Here is a 13480-nt window from a genome sequence, read left to right on the forward strand (position 1 = left end):
TTGTTCCAAAGATCCGTCCATCCAAGGAACCTACACTTGATATCCAAACATGTTGTCCCTAATATAAAAAGTAAACAACAACGTATCTAAAATACTAATAAATCAAACAAAAGAAGATACAATGAAACAATCATTTTCTAAACCCAAAAATGAGAAAAGCCACAATTCAAAAAAAAAAAAAAATTGGTTAGCACTTGTCTCATAAGGCACAACATAAAAAAATAGAATTAAAGGCCCAAGTCTTCTATTTTTATATATAGTATGGAGTTTTTAACTAAAATTCAAGGTAAACCGAACAGGTTTAAGGCAACTTTGATTTTAATTCCATCCATTTTCATCTTTCCATCAATTTTCGTTTATAGATATCACCCTTAAATACCAGCTAAGAATATATTGTATAGTAGTATTGCAAATTAAAGCATGCCAATTTAGTTATTAAAAAATTACAAGTTTAAATAAATAGAAAAAAACTATAAAAAATTAAAACTAATTATAAAAAATTTAAATAAATAAATAAAAAAAAAAAAACTCTACTTCTTTCCTTATTGAATTTTGTTGACATCCAACGTGAAATCTGACAAGTGACAACCCCACATCTTCAAACAGTTTAGCGCTTAGGGGTATAGAAGCTGAGGAAATTTCACAAACATAAATTGTTCCGAGTAATTGAAATTGACAATAACCAAATAGAAAATACAAACATATCGATGGAAGAAGATCTATCATAAACTGTTGTGATCCAGATGTCATCTAAGCCTTTTCCACATCAATCATTCTTCCAATCAATTTTAAAATTTGTTGTCTGGTAGTCCACAGCTTTATAAGACTTCAACAAAGCACTCCACTTGGAATGTTTAGGATCTTCTTCCTTATCTATCTTCTCAACCTTTACCTCAAATAAGGACTCATGTTGATGTAGCCCTTCTGATTTGAATAGCTTCTTAAGTAGCTTCTCATCCAGGACCTATATAACAAGGTAAAGCAATAACACAAAATGATGTTCACAAGAACTCAGAGATTATGGTACATAATTGTGTAAAAGCATGATGTGAGAGATAGAGAGGATCAATAACATACCTCAAGAAATTTGCTGGACCTTGACAATATTGATAGAGTCTCTACAGAAAAATCAAGCAGAATTCTTTCTACCAAATCTGAAGAACTCATTGAAGATATAATAACTATTGCTGGCCTCAAGTCCTTGAGATCAATTCCCGAAGAAAGCACCCTTTCATTCAATCCATCTAGTAGAATGACTTTGCCCTAGTAGGGAAAAAAGAAATGCACCAGAATTAAAGATATACATATATTATTTATAAAAACTTAAAAAATTCAAAAGAAAAGAGAAAATATGTACCTCAGAGTGGATAACCAAGTTTAAACCTTCAGTACTATTAAACTTTCCAACAAGTTCCTTCAATTTATCAAACCATAGAGTGATACAACTTCCAAGATCCAATTCAAGCTCAACTTCTTGCAAACTTGGAGCATTGAAAGAATGGAAGAGACATTTATTCAATCTGTACTGAAGTGAAACTAAATTGGGGGTATCAACTTCCACCACCTCAAGATCTGTACACTTCTCTAATTTGAGCATCTTAAGCGTTTGTGAAGAGATTTTGATACTTGCCATCTTGCATGTTGAGATTTCCAAGACCTCAAGAGTGGGAAACTTTGAACTTAAGCTCTGAAGCAACTCAATTGTCCTGTTACTAAGCCCAACTAGTTCAAGTCTTTTCAAATTTTTACAAGCTTCCAAGTAAATATCACAATGCACATTCACTGATTGCAATCGGTAGGAATCCTTACTCCAGTAGTAAAAGGTTTGTAAACTTGGTGCTTTAATTTCAATCCTCGAAACCTTTCTTCTAGCATATACATGAAGCAAGTTAAGCCGAAGAAGATTTGACACCTTTAAATGTTTGAGACCATGACAGCATATTAGTCGAAAATCCTCAATCAAAGGGCATCTTAGTGTCAGATTCTGAATTACCTGCTCATCTAGACGAACATTATTCAAAACCAAAGTTTTCAGATGACAAAATTTGAACTCATTACAAGGCTCTAACTTGCAAAATTTTAACCGGAGCTCAGTTATTGTTTTGGCCTCAAGCACTACCTGAGGTAAACTATAATATATCGGTTTTCCAGATTCATTTCCATCACTAAAATGTATTATTGACAAGAAGAGACCCAGTGCCTTGACTTTTCTCTCAGTTGCAATGGTTAACCATTCAACAACACGAGGCAACAGCAGCTCCTTGTCATGGTAGGTTAACTGAAGAGCGAATTCCTCTACACTTGAGTCGCGGCTACGAAGGGTTTTATCTATGTAAGTCATGAAAGCATTCTTCTTCATCCTGATTCTTCTGTTTTCTTCTGGAGAGTTATCGGGGCTTTCACTGCTTCTTGCATCGAAATTCCATTCGTTAAAAACAACACAAGGGAATGAAGCCCATGCACGTTGCCAAGTCTTGGACAAAACACTAGTTCTGGCTGCAGCTTTAGTGTCATGAAGATGAGAGAGGATTTCGTGAATAATGGGTTCTGGCAAAACAGATATCCGATCATCACCTTCTTGTTTGTTTTGTTTCCTTTGTCTTTCCATATTGAAAGTTTTCTTGCTCACAAAGTAATTAACTCAGCGTTCCAGAACTTGAAAGTTGTAAATTCTTGGAGTTGGACAAACATATATATCATCCACACACACAAAAAAGAGTTATAGCTTGAGATTAGTCACCATAGTTGAAGGCATACATACCTGCTTGAGAATTGCAGAGTTCTATCTTTGAGGTTTCTTGTTTCTTTTGTGATTGTGTTTGCGGAGCTTCCTCTGTTTGTAGGCACTTAAAAAAGGCCATCTAAAGTGTTTGTCTTCGACTAGGATTTGGTTTAAAAAATAACTTTAAAGTTAGAAAATAAAAATAAATAGATAGGTTTATACGGTGGCCCGTGTCAGTGAGACACTTGTACGCTTCTGCAAATAAAACAATATAAACTCCGGTCTTCCCATGGCCTTATCAAATCTGGTTTTTCCAGAAGATTACACGGTTTTTTTTTTTTTTTTCCCCAAAATTTTTTCCTTTTTTTTGGTTAAAATTTTTTTTCCTTTACTTTTTTTTTTTTTTTTAGACACAAACACACAAAAGGGAGAGGAAAAAAATATTCTAAAGATTTTTCCTTTACTAAAATACTAAAAAAAGCAATTAATTTTTCTTTATACATCAATAATTAGTGGTGAGAAAATTTAAACTTTAAATGTCTCTCTTAAATTGTTCCAATTGAATTATAAAACTCTTGTTTCATGATAATTAAAACATACATGACACGACGAATTAAGCAATCACCCAGGCGCCTGAGCAAGGTGAGGCGCCGCAAAGGCGCCTTAAAGGCTCTAAAGCGAGGTGCTCACCTTTAGAGCCTAGGCAAGCAAGGCAACCACCTTAAGCCATGAAAAAGGCACTAAGGCGAGAGCCCTAAGTTTTTTTTTTTTTTTTTAATTGTATTTTTTTTATTTTTTATAGAAGTTTGTTGTGGAACCTATTTTTAGATTATTAATTTCAAAAGGCATGTTATAAAACCTATTGTTAGTTTAAATTAATTTACAAAATTGTTTTGTAAGACTTATTGTTATATAGAAACTTGTTGTAAAACATATTGTTAGAACTAACTAATAGAGCCTAAACCATGTTAATCCTATTTTGAAATAATTTGATAGACCTAATTTCTTCATGCTACACATTGAAAAACACTTCATTATAATAGTATAATACACTAGGTACATATGATTTAATTTATATATGTATAATAAATATATTACGAATTTGGCGCCTTACTTTACTTAGGCTAGTGCCTTTTTGTCACCTCACGCCATGGGTGATACAAGGTCCCGGCGCTTCAAAGTCGCCTTTGGCCATTGACTACCCTAGATCAAACCCAATGCACAAAGCTCTTAATTAATTAAATAGAAAAAACTATCAAAATTAAGTGAATATCAAAAGTATAAAATTTAAGTAAACTTGAAAAAATAACTATAAATTCTCTTTCTACAAATTTTCAGTTTCTTGGCATCCAAATAACTAGAAAGCTAAAAATGCCAAACAATATCACCACTAAGGTGCCGTTTGGTTCTTTGTAATGTGCTCTTGATGCGATGCGCATTACGATGGTGTGACATTAAGATTTTTAGTTTATTTTATTTTTTCTAATATTATCATAATCTAAAATTACAAAATATATCACATTACCTTAATCTAATCACCTTCCTAAAATTTGTAATGTTGTATTCATGTATTGAGATTATATTAATGTAAGATTACAATAATGTAATATTACGGTGTAATGTAATATTACGGCGAACCAAATGCTCCCTAAGCATACACAACCACTAGTACTCATTATTGGGACTTACCAACAACTCGGGCTAAAATGGGGATATACCCATTTTGCTGAAAAGTTCCAACAAAATGCTCCATGTTTGGAACTATTTAGGGGAATGTCCTTGTTTTAAAACTTGATTTTCTAAAAATCGAGTTATAGCCAAATTAAACTTAAAAAAAAAAAAAAAAAAAAAATTTGTGGAATGGAACTTGAGTTCCACTTGAATATTTTCAAAGAACTCAAGTAAAAAAAAATATATATATATATATATATATATATTTGTGGAACTCGAGTTCCTTGAAAGAAACTCTAGTTCATGGAACTTGAGTTCCACTTGAATATTTTCAAGGAACTCGAGTTCTATGAACTCAAGTTCCACACTAAAACTCAATTTTGATAAAATCGAGTTTTAAAACGTGGGCATATCTATAAATAGTTTTAGACATGGGGCATTTTGTTGGAATTTTTCGACGAAAGGGGTATTTTGTCATTTTGGCCCAACAACTCGCCATGGATCACAAGTATTAGATGGATTAGGATCTGACTGACAAACCATGTCAAGAGTGAATTCTTTGTCCCACTTGGAACAGCATGTTGCAAAGAAAGAATAAAAATCCAAGGGTTGTATGTTGCTAACATCGTCACAAAATAAAAGGGAGATGATTTTTTTTTTTTTTTCTATATTTTATTGCTAAGCTAAGATATTGAACATCAATGATGTCTCAAGAGTGGTTTACGGATTTATAATTTAGGGTTCTGTGGTTTTAAGGATTTAGGATTTAGGGGTATAAGAGGATTAGCATAAGATAGTTCTTAAAAAAGTTATTTTGACACATCAAAAAATTACTTTATCTTTTTTTTAACTAATCACTTTACAATACACTCTATATCACACAATAAAGGCTCCATAAATTCTTTTCAAGGTAGTCATTAAAATCAATTAAATTTTAAAAAATTAATAATAATAAAACTTGAATATATTAACATCACAAAATAAATACATAAAGTTTTAAAATTTTCTTTCACAAGTTTTCATGTTTTGAAATCATTGTGAGATATGATAGTTTCACACTTTCACTATCAATGTTATCAGCTATACCTTTTTCAAATGTACACAACTAAGCAATTATTAAGTTACTGATCTCTCATTTAATTACTAACATATTGCCTAAATAAGCACTAATATAAACAAAATGCATGCATTATCTTTTTAAAAAAATATATACATAAATCTAACAAATTCGGCTAAAGACTAAAGCAAGCACTAAAAGACTAGCTATTTAAAGAGTGTATATTTTTTTTATATAAAAAATAGTGATTTTAAAATATACCATTTAAAAACGCAACTTAAAAAATAACAATCAAATGTTAGATTTTAGGCTAATTTTTTTGTTTGGACAATTTTTGAGAAGTGCTATGTCCACAATATTTTTGCAACACTTTCACAATAAAGCCTAGTTGGTAAGTTTTTACTAGTTCTAATTTGAACTTACAATTGAAATTATTATTTTTTGTTTACTAGTAACAACCTGCAACTTAGGATTTGTTACGAAAATATTGCAAAAATATTGTGAACATTGCATTTCTTGCAATTTTTTTGTTCAACATTCAATGGACCAAAATTTTGGAGAGGTTGAATTTTATTTTTAATGGGCTTAATTTTTGTTAAGGGTGTTCAAGTTTTTTTTTTTTTTAGGGTGGTTAAGTCTTTTTTCTAGGGTGGTCAAAAGACCCATATTAATTTAAAACTCAAAATTTTTTAAGGTATATTAAAAAAAAAAAAAATTAGGGTGATCCTGTGACCACCCTCATTAGTACTTGGTGCCCCTGACATCACACCTTCTATATTAAGATTCCAACACATTTAAATAATCTAAAACAAACCTCATATATATTAAAAAATTAACAAAACAAATATATTTTATCATTTTGCCCCGAGAGAGAGAGAGAGAGAGAGAGAGAGAGAGAGAGAGAGAGAGAGAGAGAGAGAGAGAAAATTGAATAAAAATACCAAACTATGTTTAGCGCATATAACAGTACCATCTTATTATTAGAAGAGCATTGTATTTGGCATTTGACACATCTCATGAAGGTGATTTTTTTTTGTTTGGTGTGCTAAATGCTAAAAATTAATTTAGCATTTGGCACACCTAATGCAAATGCTCAAAGGGTTTAGTGCTTGGGGGTTGAGGGTTTTAAGGGTGTAAGGGTTAGGTGTTTAAGGGACTAAGAATTTAAGGGTTTAGGGGTTTTGAGGTTTTAGAGTTTAGGGTAAATCCTTATGATTTAGGGTCTTGGGCTTTCACTATTTTAGGATTTAGGATTATCAGGAGTTTTTAATGATAGGGGGTATAGGGGTCTAGAGGTTTAAGGTACGTTTGGTTAGAGCGGTGGAAAAGTGGAATGATAGAAAAAGGTGGGAGGATGGAAAAGTGAGAGAATATAAAAGATTTTAATTTTCCTCATTTTTATTTGGTTGGGAGTGAAAAAAGTGGAGGGATAGAAAAAGTGAGTTTGTATAAATTTATTTATGTACCCTTGTTAAAAATGATGCCCAATTAAAAAAAAAAAGTGACAAACCAAAAAAAAAAAAAACATAAAAGAAAGCAAAAGAGAAAAAAGAAGAAGAAGAAGAAGAATATGAGCATGGTACACTTAAATCAAAAGAAAAAGAAAGAAGAGGTAACTGGGGAGAAAAAAAGAAGAAGAAGAGGAGGTAATGTCCAAGAGGAAGGAAATAAAAAATTTTAGAAATTTTTTTTTTTAAAAAAAGAAGAAAGAAAGAGGTAAGAAGAGCAATGGGCAGACAAAGCCCATGTGCAAGTGCACAAGGGCATTTTTGTCCAATAAGCGCCCTCATTTTCTTCCTTCAATTTTCTTTACATTTTGGGGAAAAAACTTTTTCATGGGTTCAAGGAGAAAACACTCGGGCCCTACCATTATTTTTCTTCCTCCCCATCCAATCAAACACACTCCAAAAAAATTTTCCTTCCCATTTTCTCTCCAAAGTTTTTCATCCTCCATTTTCACCTCCAAACAAACACACCCTTAGGGTTTATAGTTATTTTGTGTTTACCAATATTACATGGAGCCAATATACAAGAGGATATATAAGGAATAGGAAGACAATTTTATGACAAAATGTCATAATATAGATTTTTCTAGTGATTGAAATTGACAATAACCAAATAGAAAATACAAAAAATTAATGCAAAAAAATCTAGCATTTATTGTTCCATTCAAGTTTAAAACTACTTGTTTGGTAGCCCATTGTTTCATATGACTTCAACAAAGCAATCCACTTGGAATATTCATAATCTTCTTCCCCATCTAAGGTATGAACCTTTACATTAGACAAAGAATCTTGTAGACGCCTTGATTTGAATAGCACATTAAGTAGCTTCTCATTTAGGACCTATAACAAGGCAAGGCAAACACAAAATGATTGTTAGGTTCTAAAGATTTAGATTTAAATATTTAGAATCATTGTTGTATTGTGTTGGCAAACCGAGAACAAAACATGTATAATCTAGGTGTTTAAGGCAATGCTTAAAAGTGTTTGTTTTAAGGTTCAAGTCCAGCTGTTTGCAGAAAAAGGGAGTGTAGTTCTGCCTTACTCGACCGATCGAGAATTAGGCTCGACCGATCGAAAATCGTAAGTCCAGTTTTTTCTATAAAATTTTAAACATGCCCAAGCCTGCGAAAACGTTTAGGGTTTCATCTAAAATTTTCCACATATAAAAGGGAAACCCTAACCACGTTTTGAAGAGGCTGGAGAAGACTTGTGTGTTACTCTTTGTGAGATTTGAGAAGTTTTGTACCTTCTAACTACACAAGAATCTACCGAAGCCAAAACTACATTCAAGCATTGGTAGAACATAGTTGCTGCATCAAGATCATTACAGAGAGTGATCTGAAACCTTTGAATGGGTTCTTAAAGTCACAAGTAAGGTGGCTTGTGTTGGTGTAAATCCAAGAAGAAAAAGAGTATGTGGATTCAGAGCTTACATGTGGTCATGTCAATAAGTTACTACTGGATGTAGCATTAGATTTAGGGTTAAATTTGTAAAAACTTTAATTCTCTTATAGTGGATTTACTTTAACTTGAGAATAGGTAGGTCAAATCCTCCCCAGGTTTTTACTTTGAAATGGTTAGTTTCATCGGTTTTCTTGGGTCATCATATCATGGTGTTTTTACTTTTCCACATCTTTGCATGATATGATTTATTTGTGTTTAACATAGATCTGAAATTTAATCTACGTAATCACTTAGTTAATATATTAGGTTAAACAATCTAGTTTGAGGGGTCTAAACGAACAAACAATGATGTTCACAAGTTTTCAGTGATTATGTACCATAATTGTGTAAAAGCATGATGTGAGAGAAAGAGAGGATCAATAACATACCTCTAGTAATTTTCTGGACCTTGACAATATTGATAGGGTCTCTAGACTCTATACACAAAAATCAAGCAGAATTTGTTCTACCAAATTAGATAAACTCATTGAAGATCGAACTATTGTTGGCCTCAATTCCTTGTGATCATTTAGTGAAGAAAGTAGACTTTCATTCAATCCAACTAGTAGAAAGCCACGCACTAGTAGGGAAAAAGGAATGCCTCAAAATTAAGGATATAGCTATATTTATAACAACTTAAAAAGTTCAAAAGAAAAGAGAAAACGTGTACCTTAGAGTGGATAACCAAGTTCAAACCTTCAAAATTATTAAACTCTTCAACAAGTTCCTTCAATTTATCAAACCGAAGAGTGAAACAATTTTGAAGAACAAATTTAAGTTCAACTTCTTGCAAACTTGGAGTATTGAAAGAACAGAAGGGAAATTTATTCATCTTGCAATGAAGTGAAACTAGGTTGTGGGTATCAACTTCAACCACACTAAGAGACCTCAAGAGTGGGAAACTTTGAACTTATATTTTGAAGCAACTCATCTGCCATGCTATCATGGACAAATAATCTTTTCAAATTTTTGCATGCTTCCAAGTAAAATCCACAATGCTCATTCTGAAACTGATTTGTCTTATTATTCCGGTACGTAGGAAAAAGTTTGCAAACTTGGTGCTTCAATTTCAATCCTTGAGACCATTATTCTAGATTCTACATAAAACAAATTAAGTCGAGGAAGATTCGAGATCTTTAAATGTTTGAATCCATGACAGTTATATAGTTGGAAATCCTCGATCAAAGGACAGCTAAGTGTCAGATTCGGAATTACCTGTTCATCTAGATAGACATCATCCAAATTCAAACTTTTCAGATGAAAAAAGTTAAACTGGTTACATGGCTCCAACTTGCAATGTGCTAACTGGAGCTCAGATACTGTTTTGGCCTCAAGCACTACCTGAGGTGAACTGCAATATATTTGTTTCTCCTACTAATATATGTTCACTAGTAAAATGCTTTATCGACAAGCAGATTCTCAGTACCTTCACATTTCTCTCAGTCACAAATTAAGGTTATCCATTTGACAAACACGAGGCAAAACAAACTCTTTGTCATGGTAGGTTAACTTGAGAGTGAATTCCTCTACCTCTAGGCTTGAGGTGTGTTCCAGGCGACTTTGAAGGCTGTTATCTCTGTAAGTCATGAAAGCATTCTTCTTCGTCCTGATTTCTTCTTTCTTTAGTGGATAATTATTGGGATGTTCAATCCTTTTTGCATTAAAATCACTTTCATCCAAGTGAATACAAGGGAATGAAGCCAATGCACGTTGCCAAGTTTTTGATAGAAACCTAGTTTTGCCTGCATCTTTAGTCTCGAGGACAGAGAGTATTTTGTGAAATAATGGGTTCAGGCAAATAATATTTTTGATCACCTTCTATTTGGTTTTGTTTCCTTTGTAGTTCCATTCTCCCTTTACAGGCTTTCTGCTCACATATAAAACTTGGGTCCTAAGAACCTGCAAGTAAGTTAGACATACATATATACCATCCAAGAAAATCTCTCTCTCTCTCTCTCTCCACACACACACACACACACATATATAAAGACTAATCTGGACAATAAAAGGCTACTCATGTGAATTCTAAGCAACATTGAATAATTAAAAACCCATAAAAAGATTAGCATAACCATTATATTCTGTTAATTTGTTAGGCTTGTTGTACAAATTATATTGGTTTTTTTGTTAAACTCATAAAATGATTACTCTATATAATAATTTAAAGCCATATTGTAACTATTTGTGCTTTTAAACCTTAAATTTTAACTTGAAAATTATATCAAATTATGGATTTTATTATATAATTATTTCTTGATATGATTACTTATACACATTTTTATGAAAGATAATAAGTTACAATGTACCCTCCAAGCCGTACATACAACTTTCATCGAATACAGCTTTTTGCAGACCTGTGTTTTTGGTAAACAGTCGCCGGGCTTGGTCACTGTGACCCCCTTTGTGAGGAGGCACACTCCTTCTCTTGAAGTTATGGGGCAGACTGTTAGCTAGTGTGTATCGCCTTACAAGAATAACTTATGGTATAGATCAACCAAAAGAGGTATGTATAAAAGTATTTGCCCAAGGATTTGAGTTTGGACAATGGATTGATCCACTTACTTCTATTATTTCAATCTTAGTTATACTACTGTTGGAATTCTCATTCTTAAAATGTTAGAATTTATATTTTGTATAAAAACAAAATTAAAAAAAAAAAATTTGGAGTGTTAAATATAGATTATACAATAAATGAAAAAAAATTATTTTAAATATCGAATTATATGTAAAAGAAAAAAAATGTTATTTTTTTGTGTTAGGATAAATGAATGATGATGAATTTTACCAATGAAATGATTATAATAAAGATAATGTACCATAAGGGTAAGATTTATAGGCAATTAAGTTATATCCACTATCTAATGACTTTTTTTTTTTTTAATTGAGAAGTGATGATGCAAAAAACTTTCACTTGTCCAAATGCGGATTGAAGTGACTACATAATGTGTTCGATTTGGAGAGCCTTTGATACTTAAGTAAGCAACTATTGTCTTTTTATGAAAATAGAATTTTTAGGGTTTGTTCTCATTCATAAATTGTAATTCTAATTCCCCGTATAGATAGGGTTGATATTGTAGCCGTTATGCTCATAAATGTCCCAATTTTCCATAATTATCGGGGATTATTATTCAAAATATAACAGTCGTTGGCTTAATGAGAGTTATGGTCGTTAAGTGCGGTCATCATCTAAGGCTCTTAATGACTTTTTTGGGGTTGTTTTGTGGGCTATAAATTTCTCTTTTTAAAATTTGAGAGTGTTCAGATGGGATCAACATCAGCAACGAGAACATGTGGTAGGAGAGAGAGAGAGAGAGAGAGCAAACACTACAAAACACGCAGGTTATAACCGTACTTTTTTAGCCACGTTTACCAAAATGCGGCTATAGGTTGGCTATAGCCATGTTTTTAGCAAACGCAGCTTAAACTATTGGCCTATAATTTAAGCTATTGACTATAGTCACATTTTTAGGAGCTATAGCTGCATTTTAAAAACACAGTTATACCCTGCGTTTTTTGTAGTGCCTAGTTGACTAAAAGTTTAGTACACAATTTAAATCAGTAGATATAATGTGAGTACCATATTTGTCATCCCAGCACGTTGTAGTATTATACTACTGATTCTGTATAAATGCTAAGTATACCTGCAACAAGTCAACAAGTCACCGAATTTGGACAACCGCATATAGCCTTTATTACATAAAAATTGTGGTGCACTGAGGAATAAGGATAATAATGCAAAAATATTGATCAACAAGTCACCGAAAAATAAAATCAAAAAATAGAAAAGCCAGCAAGTAAAGTCTTGAAGAACCACTTGGAAAGACAATTTGCTTTTATAGAAGACTTTTTGCAAAATCGAATAATTTGTGAACAAAAAGAGAATCAGTTATTATATTAAGAAATTTTTAATATCACTTTAATGAAAAAAAAAAAAAAAACTATAAAACAAGTTAGTTATTTTTTTTTTCTCGTAAAAAGCTTTTAAAAATAGTTTCTAAACCAATGTATTTAAAGCATCTATTAACTCTCTTATAATATTTTATCATAGGGTAGTACCTAAAAGTTTAAGCGCCCAATTACCTGAAAATGGCGGTACCCACAGGAAAATAATGCGCAAAACAAAGTCCACAATTAATCAAGAATATGATACAAAATGAAAAATCATTACACGGTTACGTGTAAGACGGTAGGTAAGATTAATTATCTTAAAAAAATTTCATGTGCTTTGCATTTGGTAGGTTGCCTTTCACTTTGTGAAAGAAAACTAATAACGTGGAGATGGAGGAGTTCGAAATAAGGAAGAAGACTTGCTTTTGTTGACTCCTCTTCCTTTCAACATGTGTAAACTATAAGATAGCTTTCTTTTGCTTTTTAGGTTATAGACCTTTTAATGCTTTTTAGTGTAGCGTATGTTGATTTCAATGCAGAGAAATGCTATATGCTACATATTTATAATATTTTTACAATAAATTTTAAATAACAAATTTTAATTGGCTGTTGTTAGTGAGCAAAAAAATCATTTTAATGATGAATTCAAATTAAAACCAATAACAATTTACTATGATTTGTTGTAAAAGTGTTATTTATTATGATTTTTTGTGCAAGTGTTGTAAAAATATTGTGAACATAACGCTTTTATTCTATACAACAAAACTGGTGCCACCAGTCAATCCAGCGGGCCTCGATTTACAAAACCTGAAAATTTCAGGCCCAAATGATCAGCCACGCGCCACCACAATCTCTCAATGAACTGCGGCCTAGTCCTTCAAATTTGTGCAAATCTGCCCGTAATTTTAGAAAACTGACAATTCCATGGTCTTCTACGGCCTTAGATGGACAAAACCCAAAAATTTCGTTATCAAAAGAGCTCCCACGAGGCTCATATGAAATGCATCAGGGTATCCAAGAAGGGTAGCATCCAATAAGAACGAGTGTGAGATAGCAAGAAACAAGTGCGAGGAAATAAGAAAACAAAAGGTGAAATAGTGAAGAGTGTGTTATACGTATTAGGCTAAAATACAAAATGCACCATTTAAGTTTGACTGAAATTCAATTCAAACTTCTAATTTTATTCTCGTTTAA

The 13480-nt window shown here is 32.2% G+C and overlaps 1 protein-coding gene across 1 annotated transcript; it reads right to left on the reverse strand.

The window, feature by feature from the left end:
- Window positions 1–766: 766 nt before the first annotated feature.
- Window positions 767–2608, reverse strand: LOC136067700 (F-box/FBD/LRR-repeat protein At2g26030-like). The gene is made up of 3 exons (XM_065773908.1): window positions 1358–2608; window positions 1078–1263; window positions 767–964 (listed from the first exon to the last, which is right to left on the reverse strand). The coding sequence occupies exons 1-3, from the start codon at window positions 2606–2608 to the stop codon at window positions 767–769; spliced, it is 1635 nt and encodes a 544-aa protein (XP_065629980.1).
- Window positions 2609–13480: the final 10872 nt, after the last annotated feature.

This window comes from Quercus suber, unplaced genomic scaffold (assembly GCF_002906115.3).
Source record: "Quercus suber isolate HL8 unplaced genomic scaffold, Cork oak 2.0 scaffold_82, whole genome shotgun sequence".
NCBI classification, from domain to species: domain Eukaryota; kingdom Viridiplantae; phylum Streptophyta; class Magnoliopsida; order Fagales; family Fagaceae; genus Quercus; species Quercus suber.